At 50.6% G+C, this 23818-nt stretch overlaps 9 protein-coding genes across 9 annotated transcripts; 3 read left to right on the top strand and 6 right to left on the bottom strand.

Moving 5' to 3' along the window:
- Positions 1–62: 62 nt before the first annotated feature.
- N7447_003722 (uncharacterized protein) lies at positions 63–1523 on the bottom strand (the record flags this gene model as incomplete). The annotated part of the gene is made up of 1 exon (XM_057227997.1): positions 63–1523. One exon carries the CDS (start codon positions 1521–1523, stop codon positions 63–65), a length of 1461 nt encoding a protein of 486 aa, XP_057087338.1.
- Positions 1524–2156: 633 nt separating this feature from the next.
- Positions 2157–3371, bottom strand: N7447_003721 (ELL-associated factor; the record flags this gene model as incomplete). Its single annotated transcript, XM_057227996.1, has 1 exon — positions 2157–3371. The coding sequence occupies one exon, from the start codon at positions 3369–3371 to the stop codon at positions 2157–2159; it is 1215 nt and encodes a 404-aa protein (XP_057087337.1).
- Positions 3372–3910: 539 nt separating this feature from the next.
- On the bottom strand, positions 3911–5644 carry N7447_003720 (carbohydrate-binding module family 48 protein; the record flags this gene model as incomplete). The annotated part of the gene is made up of 3 exons (XM_057227995.1): positions 3911–5284; positions 5425–5557; positions 5622–5644. 3 exons carry the CDS (start codon positions 5642–5644, stop codon positions 3911–3913), a joined length of 1530 nt encoding a protein of 509 aa, XP_057087336.1.
- An 841-nt stretch (positions 5645–6485) lies between these two features.
- Positions 6486–7721, top strand: N7447_003719 (cyclic nucleotide-binding domain-containing protein; the record flags this gene model as incomplete). The annotated part of the gene is made up of 1 exon (XM_057227994.1): positions 6486–7721. The coding sequence occupies one exon, from the start codon at positions 6486–6488 to the stop codon at positions 7719–7721; it is 1236 nt and encodes a 411-aa protein (XP_057087335.1).
- A 1924-nt stretch (positions 7722–9645) lies between these two features.
- On the bottom strand, positions 9646–9991 carry N7447_003718 (uncharacterized protein; the record flags this gene model as incomplete). Its single annotated transcript, XM_057227993.1, has 2 exons — positions 9646–9930; positions 9956–9991. 2 exons carry the CDS (start codon positions 9989–9991, stop codon positions 9646–9648), a joined length of 321 nt encoding a protein of 106 aa, XP_057087334.1.
- Positions 9992–10948: 957 nt separating this feature from the next.
- N7447_003717 (forkhead domain protein) lies at positions 10949–14635 on the bottom strand (the record flags this gene model as incomplete). The annotated part of the gene is made up of 2 exons (XM_057227992.1): positions 10949–11734; positions 11861–14635. The coding sequence occupies 2 exons, from the start codon at positions 14633–14635 to the stop codon at positions 10949–10951; spliced, it is 3561 nt and encodes a 1186-aa protein (XP_057087333.1).
- A 770-nt stretch (positions 14636–15405) lies between these two features.
- N7447_003716 (uncharacterized protein) lies at positions 15406–16269 on the top strand (the record flags this gene model as incomplete). Its single annotated transcript, XM_057227991.1, has 2 exons — positions 15406–15910; positions 15977–16269. The coding sequence occupies 2 exons, from the start codon at positions 15406–15408 to the stop codon at positions 16267–16269; spliced, it is 798 nt and encodes a 265-aa protein (XP_057087332.1).
- A 1697-nt stretch (positions 16270–17966) lies between these two features.
- lcb2 (putative serine palmitoyltransferase 2) lies at positions 17967–19982 on the bottom strand (the record flags this gene model as incomplete). The annotated part of the gene is made up of 1 exon (XM_057227990.1): positions 17967–19982. The coding sequence occupies one exon, from the start codon at positions 19980–19982 to the stop codon at positions 17967–17969; it is 2016 nt and encodes a 671-aa protein (XP_057087331.1).
- Positions 19983–21278: 1296 nt separating this feature from the next.
- N7447_003714 (acetoacetate--CoA ligase family protein) lies at positions 21279–23438 on the top strand (the record flags this gene model as incomplete). Its single annotated transcript, XM_057227989.1, has 2 exons — positions 21279–21506; positions 21585–23438. 2 exons carry the CDS (start codon positions 21279–21281, stop codon positions 23436–23438), a joined length of 2082 nt encoding a protein of 693 aa, XP_057087330.1.
- Positions 23439–23818: the final 380 nt, after the last annotated feature.

Here is a 23818-nt window from a genome sequence, read left to right as displayed (position 1 = left end):
TCTTAATTCCCCAAGGCCGAACTTCCACAACAGCGACCTAATAAACCCAATACGGATCTCAGCTAGATCTCGCCTTCTTCACTTCCAGCACCATCATCATCAGCCTCGCCTTCTTCTCTCTGGGAGTCTAATTTACTCCGATAATCCACATCCGTAGATGGATGAACAGGATTCGGGGGATGCGCAACTGGAACGACGTGTTGCTGTTTTTCATGGAGTTCGCCTTCTTCGGCGGACTCTTCTTTTGTAGGTTGTGTGTTGGATCCAGGACCCGACTTCTCCGCGATTGATAGGGAGTTGAACTGCGGCGTGGCTTTTGTTTGGGATAATGCGGCGGTGGGGATGCGTGGGCGGGAGTGAGCTAGAGGGTTTGATTTTTGGTCAGGGGTTGCTTCGTGGGAGGGGGTTATGGTGCGCTGGCGTTTTGGTGATCGTTCATGGTCGCCGTTCCCGTTGAGGGTTGCTGAAGGGGATTTGTGTTGTGGGGAGGATGGGTGTTGTGCGCTGGGGTGAGGTTCGGGTTCGCGTGAGCGTTTGCGGCCATTTGGTGCCGTGTCTGAGGTGACGGTGAGGGTTGGAGGGGTGGATGTAGATTGTTGTTCTGAGGCTGATTTTGTGGGATCGGTGTCGAAGATGCGGGTTGGGTCGTTGGGGTGGGAGGTTGAGTCTGTAATTGCGAATTCAGGGTAGCCCTTGCTGAGACTTTGCTGGACGCGCTCATAGATCTTGACGATGAAGGTGCAGGCGCGGATGAGGTCGTCGAGGCGGACGTCGATCTGCTCCCACCAGGGTCGGCCTTCGGCGTCGTCGGGGAAGGCGACTTTGCAGTGGCGGGCTGCGGCGTATAGGGCCGCAGCGGCGATGACACGGGGTGGGAATTGGAGGCAGAGGACTGTGTAGGTTGAGTCGTTGAGGAAGGAATAGGTGGAGTGTCGTAGAGCTCTGTTGTCGCCGACGCCTAGGAAGACGGAGTAGTCCCAGAGGATGCGGTAGGGGGACTCGACCTGTAGGTCAAAGCAGAGGTATTCAAGCATGACGCTCTCGTTCTGCAGGATCAGGTCTCGCCATTTCCAGTAATCCTTGGACTGCTCATCGACAATCAGGTTCGGCTGCTTCATGGCGACGCGGCAGCATGCGATGACGAAGTCTTTCATGCGGCGCATGGCCTCGTCCACCTTGAACGCGACGAACAGGGCCACCGCTGCGATCACCTTGGGGTGCATCAGGTCCGACCCCATCTCTGGATATTGGCCCATCAACGAATAGCGCATGAGGAAGCGGTGCATGTACACCGTGGCGGTCATTGAGGTCTGCGGGGGCATCTTCAACATCACGCTCACTTGCCAGATGAACTCGACTGCACGGTGCCGGATGTAGTCCTCTTTCCCGCGTTCGATCTTATCAATGCGCGATGGCGTGCGCTCGAATTCTTCCTCGGTGAATAGCCATTTTTGCTGCTCTGCTTCCAACACCGGATTCGGTAGGCCGGGGATTCGTCGCTTCGGCGGTGCTGAGGAAGCCATGGGTGTGCGAAGTGAAGAGGGGAAAGACCGAATAAGTTCGACAGGTTCAAAGAATGGCGACAGGGTTGAAGCGCATGCGGCGCGCCTGATGAGGAATAGGTCGCGCAAGATTAACAGTAATCGTTATCGTTCCAAACGTCACAGTCGTCAAGCCCAATCTAGCATAGCGGAGCTTTCTATCGCATCGCGGAGATGGTAGTGCACGGGAGATGTTCGGAGAATTGGAGAGAAGGAAGTCAGGGATAAGCAATATATAAACAACAGAGCGCTGCCTAAATATCGAGCAATATCAGATAACCTGCAAGGCGGTTATGATCTCCGTTCTTGACGCAAGCCGACAAGGGAAGCTTTTAATCGGAACAATGGCTTTTCCGAGCGGAAGTATTTATCCGCATTGTAAGAGATGCGTGTTATGGAGTACAATGAGCAGCATTATGTTATAATATTTAGATCTTTTGGGGGAAGAAATACAAGCTCGAAAGGCTCACATGTAACTTCCATTGCTCATTAATATGCAATTACACTTGGAATAGTCCCTATAAACAATTACAATTAGTATCTAGTACTTTGGAATCAAAGTCCGTCCTGGCGCCACGCTGATAGATGCAATAGACAAAAAGGTCAAACAGGCATTTACTCCTCCTCACTAACTTCGCTCTCATCATCACTGGGAACGTATTGTCTGGTCGTGGTTTGGGTGTAATGGTGGCTCCGAGCTTCCTCTTCACGCGCACTTTGTTCAAAGGCAGCTTCCATCTCCGCCGCCAAGGCATCATCATCTTCCATTTCGTCCTCTTGGGCAGCCGTGCCTGTATGTGCCGAGGAGGTAGGTGGAGCTGTATTACCGACCGGGGAGGGTAAACTAAACTCCCCAATGTCTTCATCCCCATCGTCATCGGCCGGGGTGTTATTGGACGAGAAGTAAGCCCGGTTCACGACAAATGGGCGCGATGGAGGCGGAGATCCCATATCAATAATGAGATCTCCATCAACAATGATGTTCGAACTGGGAGATTGCCCAGTCTGTTGTGATCCCGTGCCTGCATCGGACGGCGACGAGCGAGAGTCCTCATGCTCTGGCTGGTCGGGATAGCTGACAGGCTCGCTTGGCTTCGCGGGCGGGTGGGCTTTGACTGGAGCTTTTGCTGGCGGTTTCTTCTGTCGCAGCGGGTTTGCTTGTGTTGTGGGTCGAGGTGCAGATCTAGGTGCAGGTCCGGGCGCGGGTCTGGTAGCCGGTATCAATGGTGTGTTGGCCCTGCTGGTGGCGAGTTCCGGGGTGGTGTGGCCTGAGGTTGGCTTGTCAGCCTCCCGGCGATTCTTCGGAAGGAAATGCCGGAAGTCGTAAGGATTGCTCTCATCGGCCGGGCCCTCGTCCTCGCTAGTGCTCCCTCCGTGTCGGTCTTCTCCCGAGGCTGGTTCATCCTCTTCCTTGATCTGTAGTTGTTCGTATTGCTCGCGGACCTGTTTTTCCGTCTTTCCTGGAGCCGACCGTAGATTAAAGTTTAAGGTTGTCGAGACCGGCTCCAGAACAAAAACTTTCCGCTCCGGGTCGAAGATCAGAACCAGGTTTCGCTCACTTGATGGGTCCTCGCTGCCTTTGTATGAATAGGTCAATGTTTGATCGGCGTTTGGGGCCTTATCGGTAACGGCGAGGTCATAGAGGTCCGAGGATCGGGAGTGTGTGATGACCGAACGTTGTTGAGAGGTGGCGGACTTGGATTTGTGGTTGTAGTTGACGTTGATCAGTCGGCTCGTGTTTGGGTTTCGAGAGAGCCTTTCCCCCAGCACGATTGGGTATTCGGCTTGCTTTGTCGGGTCGATCATACCGGACAATGTGGGGGTAGCCATATTTGCAGCGAAGAGACCCCAGAATCAGTACAAGAGAAGGGAGGAAAAGGGAAAAGAAGGTCCCCCAAAGTCGGGGAAAGGTTGAAGTGGAGAAAGAGCGGAATTAGGAAATGACTTTCTCCAGGGCTCCCCACCAGGCTTATAGATGTCTTGGATTCTTACATTCTTACATTCTTTAGTCTTACATTGAGTCTTTGATCTTTTGATCTCATGTTTTGTGTTGAACATGCTTATACTCCGAGTTCTGTACTGCATTTTACGGCTTCGGCTCCGACTTCGGCTCGGGACATAACATATACATAAAGCAAGGTAGTTTCATTAGACGATTAATTACTAGCCGAAGCATAAACAAAAAAAAAAAAAAAAAGCGGCTTGCAGGAATACAATGCAGTGAATCAGGGCAGGAGAGGTATCCAGAAACAAAGAACGCAGGGCATCAGAGAAAAAGCATGGGATATCGGTCGGCTCTGACAGCCAAGACTATGCCACCCAGAATTACTGGAATCAAGCATATTCCAGGAAATTTGATATTTCCAAGTTTACTTAAGCTTCTCCTTGAGCTTGCTGAAAAAGCTGCTCATGCGGCGCTTCTTCTTCTTGTCGCCATTAGAAGAAGCACCTTCAGTGCTGTGGGACTGATTGCGGGGCTGTTCTGCGGGCTTTGCGGTCGAAGTAGCAGGCGCCTGAGAAGACTCAACCCCAGTCGTCACGGCGGGACCGGCGGGCTCTGCGGTCGAAGTAGCAGGTGCCGGAGCAGACTCAACCCCAGTCGTGACAGTGGGACCTGCAGATTCAGCCTTGGGGGTCGAGGTTTCAGCAGTAGATGTAGTCTCAGGGCCAGTCGTGACAGTCGGCCCACTGGACTCGGTCTTGGGCGCCGAAGTTGGGGCAGCAGCAGCAAAAGTGCGGCCGGGCGCGGGAGTCGAAAGCGGCGACACATCTGCCGAATCTATCCCACTAGCAACAGTGAGGTGGGGCGCGACAGCCTGGGTAGCCGCAGTGACGGTAGGCGCCGGAGTACCCGCGGACTCATCAACCTGAACTTTCTTGTGCAGTTCCTCCTCGATAGCCTTCTTCTCGTCGACTGATTCCTGGTACGCGGCAGCCTCCGGGTCTTTGTGAGCCTCGGTCAACGAGTCCTTCACCACCTGCGGGACCTCGTCGACGGGCTTGTCACCGTTGGTCTCCTTGCCCTTGGGCTCCAGTGGCACGGCAGCAGCCAACGCAGCCGTGGTCGAGTCGGGGCCAGCGGACTGGATATTGTATCCTGGATCGGCCAACGCTGCCTGCAGCACCGGGCCTCCGGTATAAATCGGCTCGGCCTCACTAGCGGCACGTTGCGCGGGACCACCGATCGGAAGACTGGATTCAGGAATCATGTTGTTTGTGATTGGGGGGAGGGTATATGGAGAAGCACCCGTATCAGCGGTGTTCTTGATCCCATCAATGGGGAGAGTTTGGCCCTTCTCATATGACTCTTTGTCCAAAGTGACCGTCGAGTCAACGGTGTTGTTGTGGAGGGTGCTGTGGTGAGGGACTTTCTCGCCCGGGTTCAGGCTGACGGGGTTGCCATAACCCTCCGACGCTGGGATGGGATCCACGGACAAGGTCTGTTCGGATTCCAGTCCCGGAGTCTCTGGGAAGGCGCCAGGCAGATTCCCATTGGGCTCCTTGGGAACGTTAGCAGCAAGAGCCGCAGTTGTAGAATCAGGGGTCACGCCAGACATAGTGGGGGCGGAGTCGGTATTGATCTCTTCTGGTAACAGCACGTTGTTGACGTTGTTATGTCCGTCTTCTTCTTCGCGTGCGTCGGGATTTGTAGTCCAAATACCGTCGACAACAAACTTATTTTTTTTTTCTGTCAGCAAGAGAAACACATAATCATGGAATCTGAGGGGGGTTCCGGGAAGTGTCTTTATATAAAGAGAGCGGCACAGATGACATGACGTCAGTGGTAAATGGCCTGTTGCCTAAGGCTCACCGCCATCCAATCTACAGGGGAAAAAAAAATAGGGCAAAAGGAGAGGAGGAAAAAAAAAGGTCAAAGGCATACCTTGTAGTGGACTTTTTGTACAGGAGAAATAGTGACTTCCTTGGTGAAGATGTCGCCCACCCGGTCCAGTTTCACCGTCTTACCCCAATCATCGAAAGTGCCTGTAACAAACACCTCGCTTGCAGTGTGAGGCCTGCACGTAACCGTCTTAGCATTGTACGAGGATCTTGAGACCCGAGATCCGAAGATTGACTTACCATTGAAATGTAAAAGTTCCCATATTTGATTTGGAGTTTGAAAATAGAGGGAGAGGAAGAAGGAAAAAAAAAAAGGGCTAAATCAGTGGGGGTGACACCAGTACCTGACCCTGGAGGACTTAGCGCTATATAAATTCTGTAGAGATATGCATCTATATCACAGGGGGCTGGGGGGACTTCGGGTCTATGCGCCCGTTCTAGACTTGTCTATACGCGGAGCTTAGGGTTAGCAAGTCAGGGCTACTTTTATATACTTAATATGGCAAACCTGAAGTTGTTAAAGTTTGGTTTTGTACGGTGACATTCACGAGTCCATGACATATGGAGGTTACAGCCGAGTTCCCGCCACTTCCGTGGCGAATAGTTCTAGAAGACACTTGGAAGAAATCCTTTTTTTTCTCAAGTGACGTCGATCACTCTGGTCACTGGAATTTGAATGATCGACGAAGCTCAGACCAACTTGTGTTTCTACCCCTCAATTTTCCTCTTCTCGAGTTCACTTCTGTCAATTTGACAAGTTTTGACAAGTTTTGACATTCGTTAAGGTAATTTATCTTTTTTGCTGTTTGGAAATATTTCATTTGCATTTCCGAGAAAGAAAAAAAAAAAAAAAGAGAGAGAGAGAGGTCATGCAGTATTCCCCTACAATTAGACTCCAACCAATAATCCCCCACTGTCTGCCCCTCCGCTTCCTTTCCCTACTCTTCCTTGTCACCTTCTCTTAGCCTTCTCTCCAATTTCTCTACTTAAGCTATTCCTTTCTAATATCTACAGGTATCATCTCTTGTTTCGCTATCTATCCCACTCAGCTTCAACGCCGGACGTTGCGGCCTCTCTAGCCCTCCACCTCCCCCCAACGCCCTCATGGCACAAAATTCTGCTCCGGGTTTAACCCCGGCCATAAACACCAGAGCTGGCGACAAATCTGCTGGCGCCGAAAAAATTACCGACGAGTTCGAGGTGACGTCACCAACCGACCTGACTTTCCGACAGTCGAATTTGGGTGCTTCGCCTCCGGGCACCGCTTTATTTGGAGGTCCTGCATTCGCTGAGGGAGAAGCACAAACGGGAAGATCGCTGTTCAGCCGGAGTCCCTTCCAGGATACTACCGAGGAGGGCGAACAGGAGGGGGAGCTGGCCCCGCTCCCGGCACGATCCGCAGAGCAAGGATTTCCTAACAATTATGCGCTAGGCCGTCGGACATCGGTCTCGGCGGAATCGTTAAATCCCACCGAAGCTGGCTCGGAGAGCTGGTCACCTCCTCACCACCCAAAGACTGAAGAGCAGGTCTCCCGGCTGAAGAGCGCCGTCAGTAGCAACTTCCTCTTCTCTCACCTCGACGATGATCAATTCTTGACTGTTCTCAACGCTCTCGTTGAGAAACCCATTCCTGCAAAGGATATCAAGGTCATCTCTCAAGGTGACGCGGGTGATTATTTCTACATTGTGGAGAAGGGAAACTTTGATGTCTATATCCACCCCTCCGGCGCCGTGCAGCCTGGTCCGGATGGTTTGGGCAACAAGGTCGCCAGCACTGGACCCGGAGGATCTTTCGGCGAGCTGGCTTTGATGTATAACGCCCCGCGTGCGGCGACAGTGATCTCCACCGAGCCAAAGAGCACCTTGTGGGCCCTCGACCGCATCACCTTCCGCCGCATCCTGATGGACTCGGCATTCCAACGCCGTCGCATGTACGAGGCTTTCCTAGAGGAAGTCCCGCTGCTTTCTTCTCTCAAGTCCTACGAGCGCTCAAAGATCGCCGATGCTTTGGACACCATCAAGTACCCGGCCAATTCCACCATCATCCACGAAGGCGATCCCGGAGATGCTTTCTACCTTTTGGAGTCGGGCGAAGCCGAGGCTACCAAGAATGGTGTGTCCGGGCCCGTCAAGCGATATCGCCGGGGTGATTACTTCGGCGAGCTTGCTTTGCTGGACGATAAGCCACGCCAGGCGAGCATCACCACCAAGACGGATGTGAAGGTGGCGCGCTTGGGCCGGGATGGATTCAAGCGACTCCTCGGTCCCGTGGAAGGGATGATGAGAGGGGCCGAGTATGAATTGGACGGGGAAAAGTCTCCTGTTTCCAAACCAATGTGATACGATACAATGAAATTGAATCTGGGGGGTTTGAGGGAAATTAAGACTCTTCATTGGCGAGATCCAGCTCTGTCATCTCACTCTGTTGAGTTTCAAAACTTACCTACTACCTATCCCAATAACTGATGATCTAACTTTTTTTTTTCCCATGTTTATTATTTGTCTCCATTCTCTTTCCCAGCAAAATTTCCACTCCTTACGACTATTCTGACTTGTATCTACAACTGTCTCTTTTATGCGTGCTATCTGTGACAAGGACCTACTGTCGTCCTTGTTCATGTTGTCCTTTTGCTACTGTGTTATTCACCCGGAACCTCCAATACTTAGGTATGATCTAGCAGAATGATTAGAACTAGTTCCCAGCCGAAATTACAATTTCCATATGCATGTCTATATACCCAAACTCCAAGTCCATGTCCATGTCGTGTAGGAACCCGCCCACTACGATTATGTCGGATCTCACTGGCAGACTAGAGTTCGAAGCTGATCATGGAGAGTGTTATCCTTGACCGAGGTCGGTGAGATAGCCCCCCACGTCTTAAGACGCCTATAGATCGTACGAGGATTGACAGTAATATTATATATGCTCTAAAGTGAGTCATATATAGCTTTAGAAGAGGCAACCCCCCCCCCCCCCCCCCCTGAGAGAGAGATAATCTCATCTCTATAGGGATTAAGATCAATGGCTGGCGGCATATTTAGGAAAGTGATTAGAAAGGAAGGTAGGTCGATAGTGGGATATCGGTAAGTTGGAATTCTAAAGGGAAACGGTTAAATACTTAGGATTTATTATCCGTGCGGGTGAGGGTGTCTGCGTAGACCTAGCGAAGGTCGAGGCGATGCGCGTATAGGAACCACTAAAAATTGTCAGAGACGTGCGGAGTTTTTTAGGACTTACGAACTTCTACCAGACCTTTATCTCGCTTTACGAACTTAGTAGCACTATTAGTACGGCTAACACGTAAGGGAATAGACTTCCGTTAGGACACGGCGTATCACTAGACTTCCGCAGAGCCCGCAAAGCCCATAGCCCAACCCGGCCCCAACCCACAAATGGGCCGGGTTTTGGGTCCGGTCCTCAGGCCCACCGGTGGGCTATGGGCCTAGGGTAGAAACCCATTGGGCTTTGATGGGAACCTAATGGGCTCCAAACTACTATATAAATATGCCAATTCTTGGCGGGTATAAGTAATGTAGATTTTCCTAGTATTTTTGAGTATTTGAATTACTGTCTAAGCCCCAATTTGAATGAGTTCTTACGGTGATTAAGTTGGTTGACTGAATTGATAGATAGATTGATTGATAAGATATTAAGTGAGCTTAAACTATCATCTAGAGGCCTTAGGCCACCGAGGTTCCTAGTACTTCAACAGAAAGATGCACCTACCTCTGTCTATATTAAAATATATATCTCTGCATGTTGATACTCTATCAAAAGTTGGACTCCCGTATTAGGTAGGCTAGATCATGACCATCGGGCCGAAGTATTCCGAGGTCAGCTTACAGACTAGAACATGCGTAAAAAACAGGCATTAATCAATAGGTTTATGAGCGTCAAGATTGTAATATTGTATAGAAATAGGCTTCAATGGGGGCCTCATGGGCCCCCACCAATGGGCTTTGCGGAAGTCTACTTATCACAAAGCTTTTACGGACTTAAAAGAACTCTTTATTAACGCACCGATCCTAGCACATTTTAAAGAGGGACGTGAGACTATGGTAGAAACCGACGCCTCCGGATAGGCTACCGGAGGTATACTTTTATAATTATAAGACGACGGAACATTACCAGAAGCACCCACATCAAGGGCGGCTCACAAGGAACAAAGAGACCAGCTGCGGGAATCAGAATCACCACATGCAATATCAAGATAGGTTTTCCATTCCGGACACGTTATCGAAATAAGCCAGTGCCTGCCTCCTATCAGAGGAGCGGCCCGCCATACCAGCTAAGCTTGTTTGTAGCACATGCTATATTTATATTGGTGACAACGATGGGAACACGGCCCGGTATGGGATACCGGGATCCAGTTGCGTCCTCGCCACGGATTGCCTGGTGGGCGACAAAGAAGGAATGAGCAAAATAAAGCTTCGGGGATTGAATCGATAGCCTAGTGCCCTGGGCAATTTCATTCGCGCTGGTGATGATGGCTGTGTCGACGGAGCAGATCCCGTCATTGATGTGTCCAAGCTCAAGATTCAATGGTCCCTGCTACGAATGACACACAATTTACATTCGTTTGCTGGGTAATTGGGCGCGTCAGGGACATCTCGGACAGAACGACCCCCCAAATGGCAGTGCGCCTACAAGATGCTCAAGGTACCACTCATATCAAAATTGTGGGCGGATTAAAAGTCCCATGGTCCAAGACCAGCTGATAGACACAGATGAGAGCTCGCCATAGCCAGCTTCAAGCAGAAATAATCATCCCCTTGGTCATGCTCTGTTTCTGCTCTTCCTTTTGAACTCTCTGTGAGTTCAACACGTTGAAAAAAAGCCATGCACATGAATACGATAGCCCTATCCTCTATCGGGTGGGTTCGGGGAGATGAACTCGAGTCTCCCAAAACCATCTAGGCCCTATATCAGTAGTAGTTCCCCCTCTCTTTGACTCTCTATCCCATATTTGTGATTTTATATGTGTAATCTTCGTCTTCATTCCTTGCGATGTAAAAGTTTCAGGCTTGGTTGTACAGAGATACTGTATACCAACATGTGAAGAATGGAGTAATCGATCTAGTAACTTGATAGGCAAGTACCAGCAACAATATTGATAAATACTATATCCATGCCAGTGCTGTGAAATGAGTATTAAGTCCGGTCAATATGAATGGTATTTCTATCATGCAGAGCTTTTACGCTTTTATATCAGGCGACCGGATGACCCCAGGATCAAAACAAACAGAAAAAAAAAAAAGCAAATCAGGATTCCTGGGAGATTCCTTTGCACAACACCAAAATAGTGAGCTATGAAGAGCCCAAAGAACAGTGAAGATATCGACGACAAAAAAAAAATAGACAAGGCGCAAGCAGAGACGCCTGTCACAAAAACAGAGGGATATCATTAAGATTCAAAGAATCCAGACATGTCGCAAAACAAAAATTTGACACAGATAAATTGAACTGGTAAGAAAGAGGGGAAAAAAGCAAAACCATAAGACTCGTATACTCGATAAGTCGTCAGGGAGGAAACCATTCCCTCCACCAATATATAAAACCAGGCCATTCACTCGTCTTTCAGACTTCCGACCAAATTCCGTAGCACGTCCATGATGACGGCTTCGTCTTTTGGTTCGCCACCTGGGAAGGAGCTTTCTGGCGCATCGCCCAACACACGTGCGCGCGCACTCCGCAGAACTTCCCGGATGTAGTTCTTGTCCTCGTAATCTTCCATGAGAACAGCTTCGAAGTCATCGATTGCCTTGTTTGCTCGATCAATGAACGAGGATGACTCTTGTGGCCCTGGTGTAGGGTTTTGCTGGACAGGGTGTCGCTGCTGCTGCTGCTGATGATGAGAGTGGGCCGGGAGGCCTGGAGGCGGATGATGCTGGTGCGGGTGCTGCTGATGCTGTTGGTGCTGATGCTGTGGCTGGTGTTGGTGGTGAGACAGCGGATGTTGCTGCTGAGGAGGATGCGACAGTGGCTGCGACTGGGTTTGGACCGGTGGCTGATGCTGCTGATGCTGGTGCTGGTGTTGAAACTGGGTTCCGCCAGATGGGGGATAAGCTCGAGGCTGCGGGTTGTTATGAGGAGGTTGAGATGATGGCGGCTTTTGTTGTGCGTAAGGGGAATGATGCTGAGGTGGTCCGTGAGGAGGTCGTGGGGTCTGCAACTGTTGCTGCTGGCCGGCTTGTGGAGCAGGGGCGGATGCGTAGGGCGAAGTGTAGGTTGAAGGGATGGTCGCCGCAAACGCAGCTGGGAGGTTGTTGCGGAGCTGACTGGGGATGGGGAAGGATGCAGCTGGATTGATGGGTGGTGCCGGTGCTGGTGCCGAGGCCGGCGGCGGTGCCGTCTGTACTGGCGTGGGTGCCTGTGTAGGGGCGGGTGCCGATGCGGGCATAGGAGCCGGAGTAGGTGTCGGAACCGGCGACGGGATAGGGGCAGAGACAGGAGCAGGTGTAGGCGCTGGCGGGGGTACCGGTGCCGGTGCCGGTGCCGGTGTCACAGTCTGAGGTGGGGGCGGAGCAGGAGCAGGAGCTTGAACCGGAGGAGCAGGAGCTTGAACCGGGGGAGCAGGAGGAGGAGCGGGGGGTGTAGGTGCAGGGGCCTTCGATGGAGGTGGGTAGGGACTGGAATGTGGTGGTCCCCCCACATTAACAGATGCCGGGAAAGGAGCAGGCGGTATGGAAGGGAATTGGAAATGCTGTGGCGGATTTGGGACCGGCGGAGGGCCCTGAGGTGGTGGTGCATAAGAGTGAGACATGGGCATGTACTGCTGGGGAACAGGCGCAGGAGGATGGGACACCTGCGGTGGCGGCGAAGGGCGTCGTTTCTTTTCCTTCTCAACCGACGCGCCAGGAATAAGTTGCCATGACCAACCCTTGCCATCTCGCTCTGCGTGCATGAACAAATGACCGTTGCCGTTCAGGTTGTGCCGTACACTGGATGTCCAGCCCTCAGTCTCACACTTGAAGCGGAAGTAGGGATACTTCAGTTTCAGCGCACGGTAGATCTGCTTCAACGTCATTGGCGTTCCGGCTTCCGTCAAAGCATCAAAGATGAGAACGGCGTAGTTGTACGGGGGCTTTGCCAGATCCTCGGCATTGTAAGCAGACTCCGGAGGGTAGTTAGGAGACGGTGACCGTGATGGTTTGCGCTTTTTGACCGGTGGGGGTTTGACGTATTCTTGCGGTGGCTCTGCAGACATTTGGCCCCCTTCTGTTGAGGGAAGGGGAGAATCCATTGGGGTCCCATCTGGCTTCTTTCTCTTGGTGTATTTCCGCTTCTCGGACGGTTTTGGCGACTCGGGAACGACAGATTCTTTGGCAACTGTCTTCCCAGCCTTGGGTATCTTAGGTGGAGGTGGCGTGATACCTCCGTTGGCCTCGCGCTTGGCCGCGTTTTTCTGCTCCCGGGCAAGCTCAGCTCGCTCGCGCTTAGACATGATCCCATCCTTGGGAGGGCGTCCTGGTCCCCGGCGGCGGGCCGGCTGCGAATCATTATCCCCAGGCTCGATAGAATCCATCGTTTGAGACAATTTGGAATCCTTTGTCTTGAGGATGATCTTCTTTGAAGGTTCCCTGCTCTCGCCGCTGTCGCTTCCAAGCCTCTCGGATTCATCGATATCATCATCCATCTCGATCGAAGCACGGGCATCTTTCTCTTCTTCCTCTTCACGCTTTTCCGCCATCTTTTCTTCCACCCGGTCGGCTCCAGTTTCGCCGATGGGAACATCTGGTAGCAAAAACCGGATGCGCACGCCTCCAATCTGGATGTAGTCGCCGCTGTGTAACGGGCGAACCTGCCCTGGCGATAGCCAATCAGCCCCAATAAATGCTCCATTGCGTCCCATTACTTCCATTTCAAACAAATTACGATCAAAGTTGTATGAGATTCGGACATGCCTTCGGGAAATCCCTCGATGGCCTGCAGCACTGCCGTCAACGGTCGTTGGGGGGTGAATTGGGATGGTAGGACAAGAATCAGGGGATGGGAGCAAAGCCAGCGCATCAACAGGTTTTGCGTCTCCGTTTCCATCCTGCAAAGATTGCATGGCGAGCGCATTGTAGTCGGTTGTGGATTGTAGTTGAGCCGGGTTAGCATGTAACGGTACAACAGCATCATCAAAGGAGGATTTTGATGACCGCCGGCTCACGTTCATATTGTTCGGAAGATGGGGGGGTATATCTGGATCAAAGCCCATAATACCTCCCCGATCACTGACAACACTGCCCATCATGGCAGCGCTTTCCTCCCGTTTCATGCGGTTGGGAGTGTGAGATGTATTTCCTCCACTTGAACTCTTCGCCCGAGTGCTGCGCACGGCCTGCCGGTACTGGAACTCTCGGTGATGGGCGGCGCGGGCGGCGCGCACGTCTCGCCCTAGAATGAATGAATAGGTATTGACGTAGAAATGCCCATCATCAAACTCCAACTTGGCAAATGCTTGGATCTTAGGTTCAGATCCAGCAATTGAAGCGGCCATATCTTGATATCCTAGCGCTGACAGATCGGCATTTTGCGAAAGGAAGGCGGCTGTGAGCAGTTCGTTTTGCTGGAGAGCTTCAAACGCATTTTTTGGGGCGGCAGAAAAGTCCAAGGCTGGAAGGAGCGAGGGCTGCTCGTTGTTCAATTTCGGGTTCATTGGGTCGGACAAGGTATTCATGGCATCGGACGAGTTGAATCCTGTATGGCTCATATCGTGGTGTGCAGAATTTGTTCCCATGAGCTCGTCACCTAAAGCTTTCCCATTCAGTAGGTCCTGAATCTCGCGAGATATCGAGGCGGTGTCTTGGTGTAAGCTCGGGTCGATGGGCGTGGGGTTCTGTGCAGACATGTCAAATGACCGTGATATTGAGTCGTCCATCTTAATATCCATATGAATATCCTGGTCCTCGTCCTGTTGTGCAGGTTGTATTGTAGTTGGGGTAGCGTTGGCCGCAGGTTGATTACCGAGGAGCTGCGCTAGGAGTGCACTTGCGGCGCTTTGCGTATTTGCATCTTGTTGGTGTTGCGCAGCTGAAAAATCGTTGTTGTCCGAGCATTCAGTTTTGATTGCGACGTCCGGGGCGGGCATCCCATTGGGAGTTGACGGGGCAGAATTATTCTGCATGTCGCGGATTGCGGAGTCGTCTCGAGGATTGGAAGGGGTTGTGGTGTTTGGTGAGCAGCCATAATCATACAGCGGGCTATCGGAGCCTGGGTCAGGCGGTCGATGGCCCACGGCTGGCGCAGTCATGGTCTGCGACGACATGACAGGCTGGTGCTGGGGAAGGGAGAGGAATGAAGTTCCAGAAGGGAAGTTCTCAACTTGGGCCCGGGCGGTGAGCGATGGCCAATTTGGTCGCTGCAGATGGCCGTAGTCACCGCTGAGGCATGTTTTTTTTCTTTTTGTTCTTGTTTTTCTCTAGTTCTCAGGATTGCGATTTGACTTGACAGACATGCTGGAAATGTTTACGGTTGGGGAAACGTTGGAAAGGAAAAGCGCCGACGATCCTCTTCCGGGACAAATTTTCTTTCCCGCCCCGCCCAAATCCATATTCTCTCCGACCTGATCCACCTGTATGGACTGGTTCCTCACCGATTTTGTTGATCAAAAGAGCCTAGATCTATATGTCAGATGTGCCACTGGGCTATACTTGTATACAATTGGCCTCGTTTTATTCCTATAACCTCACATTGCCTCGGTTTATTGTCTAGAGAGTCTCGACCCCTCTGATATTCAGTTTGCCTCTGAGATGAGGGGAAATCAAGACAGGAGTACTTTGGGCAAATACAATTCCTACCAGGGCCATATCTATATCATATGCAAGGGGTGTAGAATGTATAATACATATTCTGGGGAAGCAGAGTATGTATATATAGAAACCAATTTGCTCTACATGTAGTTTGTATACCTACCCAGGGCAATGGGATCTTATCGCGATAAAAAAAGCTCTAGACCATTTCCCTCTACATCTACCTATACCTATACATTCACTTTCATCTTCACCTACATACTCACCACTCACCACAAGAACCAAAATGGCCAAATTCAAAAAACCCGACCCAAAACCCCAACCAAAATCAACCCCAAAATCAACCCCAAACTGGCCACCCCTCCGCCCCCTCCTCCCCGCCGCCGATCTAGCCCTGACCCCCCTCCTCACCGACCAAATCTACCTAATCCGCAATTTCCTCCCAAGCACCCTATGCAAAACCTACGCCTTATTCCTAGCCTCACTCCCCCTAACAACAACACCTGGAACTCCTAAGAAAGATGAAGCCTTACGCGTCAACGACCGGTTCCAGATCGACGATGCGCGGTTTGCGGAGATGCTATGGAGCACGACGGCGCTGAAAGAGCTTGTCACAACGCGCTTTGAAGAAGACGAATACGGGTACCAGCACGATACCGAGGATGATGGTACTAGCACTAATTCGCCGCTCGCTGAACGCGCACGTCAACTCTGGGGCGGGGATCCGTTGGGGTTGAATCCTAATATTCGTATTTATCGATACTCGGCAGGACAGTTCTTTGGACAACATTGTAAGAAGCTCTCTTGGATTGTACGAGCATTTCCTTACAAGCAAAGTTAATCTAACGCAATCGCAGACGACGATACTAATAACATAACCCTCCCCCCGCCGAACTTGCGCTCGAAAGCAACACCCGCACGCACGACATGGACACTCCTGGTCTACCTGACGTCTTGTACAGGTGGTGAAACAGTCTTCTATCCTGAGCCGACGCGCGCAAACCGTAATCCGGAGCCGATAGCTGTTGCGCCGGAGGTTGGGATGGCGCTGTTGCATCGACATGGAGATCATTGTATGCTGCATGAGGGGGCTGAGGTTACTGGGGGAGAGAAGTGGGTGTTGAGGAGTGATCTGGTTGTTCCGAGGTGATATGTGATATACTGGTGACTGCATTTTGGGGCACATGGAATACAGCATACTCGTACGCTCCTTCTATTTATAATTCGCATAGCTCCCTTCCTAGAAACCAGGAAGTCGTACGACTCTAAAGAAAGGGTAGCTAGTATGAGACTCCGTACAGATACCCGGAAACCGCTAACCACGGGATATAATCAGTAACGTATTAACGTAGGAAGGTCGTCTAGTTCGGAGCTAGATATAGATATTAGCTATCTCGCGATAGTGTTGCCGGGGAGCATAGCATCTCGCCGGCGGCTAGAACAGGATCTGGGTTCTTGGAATTCCCAAACAAAAACAGGAACACATTTTCTAGTAGGCTGAGATACCCACGATTGATAAGAGTATCAAGAGTATGTAAGAATCCGCTTTGGCGCCATTCTCGAGTCCACCAGATACAGGCAAGAACAGCCATGTAGCTGCCGTTGGATGTCCGGAGGAATTCCACGGGGGTTTCGAAGTACTCCCACGTCTTAAAGCTTAGGAGCCCGTGAAAGCGGTGGAAGATGGTAGAATAAAATATTGAGAGAGAAAGAGGGCAGGGAAAAAGAAAGGTGTAAAAGGAAAGCGCGACCTGTGACTGAGTTGCCATATTTTATAGATCTCGCAAGGTTACCCTTGTATCACCTCTTCACTATAACCCTGCGACAACTGAACTTTTTGGCAATATTTCTCTTTACATGTATCCTTGTTTGCCTTCTTTCATAAAAAAAACCCCCCTAACCAAACAGCACTATGACGAAAGAGATCTGAAGAATTGAAGAATATGGACAGCTATCTCAATGATCTAATTATAAACATAGTAGAACAAAAAAGGCATAAAGACATCAAAAAAGACATCAAAAAGACAGACATCGGCAACTTATCACAAACCCAGCAAATAAGTTCGACAAATACATGCCGAGTAGCCAATAGTAGGGTAACGTATTGTGCGATGGCAATAGTCATAGCCAGTCTGTGTTCCCATTTCCAATCCATATCCATATCCATGATATGCACAACGCAAATCCAATGACCAAGCCCTATGCCACACCTCAAGAACCCAGGAATTGGATAAAAAACCAACTCCCTGGGTTGGAATGAGATATGCTGATCACAAGGAGAAATAGAAAAAAAGCAAAAAAAAAAAAAAAAAGAATCGAAAAGGAGCCGGCCTTTGCCCTGTATGATGATACATGTTGTACATCGGAGCAGTATTCCCATCAGGCATCCCAATTATCGAGGTCTGTTGGCAAGGTGCCGGATAGATACGAGGATTGAGAGCAATGGGTGAAACATTATTAGGGAATATCTTGAGAAGAATCACAGTAACAAAAAAAGTAACATGAAATACTGTATGGATGTAAACGGGAAGCAAGAGTAGAAGGATCATAGGGAACGGGGCATATTCATTCGTTGCTTGTTCGAATAACTCATGACCGTTTTGGTTTCTTTTGTTTTTTTTTCCCAAGTTCCTCTTTTCTTTCTAGTCTGAGGAAGTTCACTTGCTTTTATGCATGTGCTAGGAACCCAGAACAAAGATAAAGGGGGCACATGGAATTAAGACCCCGGCACGATGTGACCAGCAACAACCGTGCTTGTGGAAAAACACCCCAACCGAAGACTCATCTCAAAGCCTGATGAACTCAAGACGTCATGTCAACCGGTAGGAGAAAGAAGCCAATCTAGTACTAGTACAAGGGATTCTTGACATCCTGGACTCCACGTCGGATGACATCCTCGACGCGCCAGCGGGGAGGGGAAATATTGTCCGAGCGCTTGCGGTGCCATTCCTTCTCCAGCTCTGGTGGAGGAGATGGCAGTTCGGCAGCAGGCAGCGCACCACCCGCGATACCAGTAGAGAATTTCAACTGGAGGACGTTGCCAATTTCATCGCAAGCGGTCAGCACACGGTCAAGATCGTCTTTGGTGTGTGCAGCAGAGACACAGAAACGAGCACGTGATGAGACCAGCGGGGTGGCCGGGTAACCAACAACCACGACGGAGATCTTTCGCCGGAGCATCTCGTGGGAGAATGCAGGCATCTTAGCCGGGTTAAAGAGAAGGAGTGGAATGATTGGTGAATCATCGTGACCATACACTATAAAGCCAAGACGCTTCAAACCGAGACGGAGGTATCGGGAATTGAAAGCCAATCGCTGCAATCGCTCCTCACCCTGGCCGGGAACGAGCTCACCGCTAATGATGCGGAGAGCGGAAGAGATCTGGGAAAGCACTGCAGGCGCGGGAGACTCTCCGTAGTAGACACCGGGGTTGGTGGCACGAAGTTGATCGATCATCACCTTGTCCGCCGCAATGTAGCCACCGTTGGCACCGAATGACTTTGTAAGTGTGCCCATCAGGATATCGACCTCGGAGGTATCGATACTGAAGTAATCGCAAACACCACGTCCCTTGGGACCAATGGCTCCAATGGAGTGGGCCTCATCGACGAAGAGGTTGAACTTGTACCGGCGCTTCAATTGTACAAGACCAGGAAGGTTGCACATGGAGCCTTCCATCGAGTAGAGTCCCTCGACCACAACCAGAATCTTCTTCCAGGGCCGATGAGTGCGGGGTTGTCCCTGAGAGATGGCCTCTCGAAGTCTGGACTCGAGGTCCTTCATGTCATTGTGTTTGAACATAGCGATGGAGGCGCCAGAGAGGCGAGCACCGAAACGGATCGAGGCGTGGTTCAGTTCATCGGAGATCAAGAGGCATCCCTTCGAGACCAAGGCGGGGAAAACGGTTGCGTTGGTGCCGAAGCCCATGGAGAAAATCATCGACGATTCTTTGCCCACAAACTTGGCAACCAGTTCCTCTACTTCGACGTGCAAATCCTGTGTGCCGGACTCCGCACGGGTGCTGGGTGCTGCAATACCATACTTCTTGACGGCTTCTTCTGCAAGATCGGCACAAGGGCCATCCGACTGAGCGAAACCAAGGTAGTTGTACGAGCTCAGATTGAGGGTGTCGGTGGTAGTGCCCGTCAGGAAGAAGTGCTGGTTGTGGTCATCCGTGGCCCGATCGATAAGAGTAATGGTGCGGCCGGGAACACCTGTTACGGGGCGCTCGAAGCAGTCGTTGATACGCAATTTCAAACGACGCACATAGAAGTTGTCGAAATCGCTGTTCAGAGCACCATAACCATTGCGAGGCTTGAGATGGCGGTAGTGTTCTTCGCGGAATCGCTTGCCAAAGAAATCACGAACATGCCCGAAAGCGATTAGGATTAGGTAACTGATATAGGTGGTGAGCAGGTAATAATACGGCGGCTCGTCCATCACCGGCTCCGGGAAGACACCACCAGGGTGTTGACTGGAGTATCGGTGGCTGGGATGACCGATGGGACCAAACTGGGCATGTTGCTTGGCCAGCCGACGAGTCTCCTCCGGGGTCGGAGGCTGGAAGAGTGTTGTAGGCAGCTCGTCCATGTTGGGATTATCCGCAGTGGCTGTTGAGAGAGAGATCGTCGGTAGGGACAGTGAGGCCAGACTTATCGGCGGAGAAGAATTGTTAGGTTGGGAATGCCCACTCTGCACAGTTTCCGTCTTGGACTTTGGCGAGGACGAAAATAATTGAGAAAGGCGACTAGACTTGACCGTGGGGGCCTTGATGGAGATACCGCCCTTTCCCGAAGAAGGTGAAAAGGACGGCGGGTTGGTAGAGGTGTCGTTCGAGGAGTTGCTGCCAAATCGACGAGGCATCGCAGGAGGAAACAGCGCTAAAGTTTTGGGTCGGGTCTTTTTTTTTTCACGTCAGGATCGAAGGCGCTTTGTGTTGGGCGCGTCCGAGTTGACGAATTTAGGGCAGGGACTACCGGAGGTAGTTGAAAGCTGACGCCTTTTGAGTGGGCTATGTTGGTCCGATCTAGAAACCAATTAGCGTTCTGGGCCATCAATACCCCCTGAGCCATACCCAGTTCCCGAATCACCCATCGGGAACTGCCAGATCACAAGTTTCACAGATTGAGACGTACCGCAAGGTTGATTCGAGCGGGAGCCGAATACTCCGAAGGGGCTTAAAAATCGCGTGCACGTGGAATGGAGGGGGCAAGATACACGAAGGGGCAAAGAGCCCTACGTTCAGATGACGAAGAGATCAATATGGGAACAGAAACAATGAAGCACCGAAACAAGCATAGGGTTGAAGAAGAAGGAGAGTGAGAAGGTAAATAAGAGACCTCCGTGTTTCCTAAGCTGTGTAGAACCCATGCACCTCCTGGTATTAATTAAAAACGTCTGCAGTACAATGATAATTACATGTGATTGGTTAATGAATCTTGACAAGGAGGTAATATTACCATACCAATACTAAAGGGGTTTTTTTTCGCACTAAAATTTCGGACCCGAAAAGGCCCAAGGCTAAGAAGACCAACAACCCACACAATCCACACAGTCCATACTGTCCACACTGTCCACAATGTCCACAATGTCCACAATTCGGGGTCGAATCCAGTTTGCCCCTGAAGTTTTTTTACAGAGTACGAGAACACGAACATGTATATGCTAGCAAAAAAGTCATAAGCATTTCATGCTCATCCGGTATATCCGAGTAAACCTTGAAAATACTCAACATCATGCCGATTTTATTCTGTGACTACATCACCACTATAAGATTCGAAAACGGCTAGATGCCTGAGGCAGCACTTTCTATCCTAAGATCCCGAGGTCTGGACTATATAGTTATATGCATATATCAAAAGCACAATTCGCAATTCACAATTCAAGTCGGCCTTTTATAGAAGACTTCCCCGTAGCCGCGGAGATCGGTAAATCAGTACCCGATCATTCCCGCCCGATACCCCCTGGGGTATTTGCGTGTGACTTGACTTATCAAGCTTTGACCCCTGTCCCTACGAAGCCCTAAATCCTTTCAATCCGTTGGAAAGTCTATTGCCACATTGTGGGTGTAACAATAGAGCCCCAGATTTGTTCAATCTCAACTCGACACTCCCAATTCCTATCCCTGGCTTGATTGCGCTACCACAAACATTATTAACTATGCCTCTTATCGATGAAACCGTTGAGCCGGAGGTCAAGGAGCTCTGGCGGCCCTCTTCTCCCGAGACAACCCAGATCTATGATTTCATGACTAAAGTGAACAAGAAGTATGGCTTGTCACTGAATAACTACGACGCTCTCTGGAAATGGAGTGTTTCTGAACCAGCCCAATTCTGGGAAGAAATCTGGCACTATACGAAAATCAATGCTCACAATCCATACCAACAGGTGAGTAATTTCCATTCAATGTTGGATGCATTATCTTGGAACATCAGAAGATACCCGGTCCTAACCCGATATATATAGGTCCTTGGTTCAAAAGATGTGCTATTTCCTAGACCTTCATTCTTCGAAGGCAGCACTTTGAACTTCGCCGAGAATCTCCTTTATCCCGCCACCTCGCCGGATGAAGATTCCGTAGCAGTCATTGGCGCCACTGAAGCAGCCCGCGAATTCATTTCGTGGAAGGAGCTGCGAGAGCGAGTTCGGCTGTGTGCAAATGCGTTGAAAGAAGCAGGTCTGAAGACCGGCGATCGTGTCGCTGGCTTCGTAGGCAATCATGCTAATACCGTCGTGGCAATGTTGGCCGCAGCCTCGATCGGAGCCTTTTGGACTGGCGTGTCACCTGACACGGGTGTGCATGCTGTCTTGGAGCGCTTGAAGCAAATCCAGCCTAAGATTCTCTTTGCAGACAATGGCTCCTTTTACAATGGCAAGGTGCACAGCTCATATGCCAAGGTATGGGAGATTGTCTCTGAATTGCCAGACCTTGAGCTTTTGGTGCTCTTTATCACTACCCCAGAACTTGAGGTTAACCTCAATGATCTTCAACCTGCAAATGGGAAAGCAAAGGTTTATGGTGATTTCGTGTCTGGAGTCAAGAACCCTCAGGCGCCATTGGAGTTCGCAAGCTTGAGACCGGATCATCCTGTCTACATCTTGTACTCGTCCGGTACAACAGGAGCTCCCAAGCCTATCGTTCATGGGTCTCTGGGCACATTGTTGCAACACAAGAAAGAGCATCTCCTTCACTGTGACATCCGACCTGGCGATCGCTTGTTCTACTTCACAACGACAACCTGGATGATGTGGCACTGGCTAGTATCGGGCTTGGCCAGTGGAGCGACAATCGTCCTGTATGATGGTTCACCCTTCCGACCCTTTGATGTTGAAGGCGGAAAGGGAGAGATGGCCATGCCGCGACTGATTGAAGAGCTTCAAATTACCCATTTCGGTACATCAGCTAAATACCTCTCTCTCCTCGAACAAGCTGCTTTGAACCCCCGCAAGCATACCAATCGGCCAGTGTCATTGAAGACCCTAAGGGCCATCTTCAGTACTGGGTCCCCATTGGCACCATCGACATTCGAATACGTTTATTCCTCTTTCCACCACGACATCATGCTTGGTTCCATCACCGGTGGCACAGACATCCTATCTTTGTTCGCCTCTGGCTGCCCCATTCTTCCTGTTTACAAAGGAGAAATCCAATGTCGCTCACTAGGGATGGACATCTCAGTGTTCGACTATGCTGGCAACGATATCAGCGCAACAGGCGAACCCGGTGATCTTGTCTGCGTCACACCCTTCCCGGCCCAACCAGTCATGTTCTGGCCCCAGGGACAAACCGGCTTGGAGAAGTACCGAAAGAGCTACTTCGACGTGTTCGGGCCCTCAGTCTGGCACCATGGAGACTATGTACGCTTGAACCCGCAAACTGGAGGTGTGGTCATGCTAGGCCGCAGCGACGGCGTACTTAAGCCCTCCGGAGTACGATTTGGAAGTGCTGAGATCTACAATATTCTACTCAAGCATTTCGCCGACGACGTGGAAGATTCTCTTTGCATCGGCCGGAGACGAGATGGCATCGACGCGGATGAAACGGTCGTTCTGTTTGTCCGACTTGCTGCCGGCAATGAGTCTGGTATGCCGTCGGATCTCGCGGCACGCATTCAGTCCACCATTCGGAAGGAACTTAGCCCTCGCCATGTCCCTGGCGTTATTGACGCATGTCCCGAGATTCCGGTGACTTCTAATGGCAAGAAGGTCGAGAATGCTGTCAAGCAGATCTTGTGTGGGCTTAATATCAAGATTGGTGCAAGTGTTGCAAATGCTTTATGTCTTGATTGGTATAGAAACTGGGCATCGGAACACCCTTAGTTATATAATTCTTTATCCCATAGAAAAATTGACCATTCATTGTTATTTCGAAAGTTGTCGCAGATTAAATGTCATAAGATTCCACGTCCACATGTTCACAAGTATATATTCGAGCACTGCAGGTTTTGGCCTCGGGGTAAGCGGACTAGAAACCTGGGCAGGCCCTGCTGGATCTACACACAAATGAAGTAAAAAAAATCACATCGAACACCGCTTTCTGGCAAGAACATTAATGATTCCATCGTATAGGATTTATTATCGTCGAAGAACATCTGGGCCATCTGTCATGCAACGGATTAGCTAAGCATTTCGGATCGAGGCTCCATTAACCTACGATTCTTCGCCGACAATCCGTCCGAGCTACATCACATCACCTCTTC

Source organism: Penicillium robsamsonii (assembly GCF_028829455.1).
Source record: "Penicillium robsamsonii strain IBT 29466 chromosome Unknown utg000002l_segment0_segment0, whole genome shotgun sequence".
NCBI lineage: Eukaryota > Fungi > Ascomycota > Eurotiomycetes > Eurotiales > Aspergillaceae > Penicillium > Penicillium robsamsonii.
Note: the sequence above shows the minus strand (reverse complement) of the source record. Positions and strands in the feature narration are given on the sequence as shown.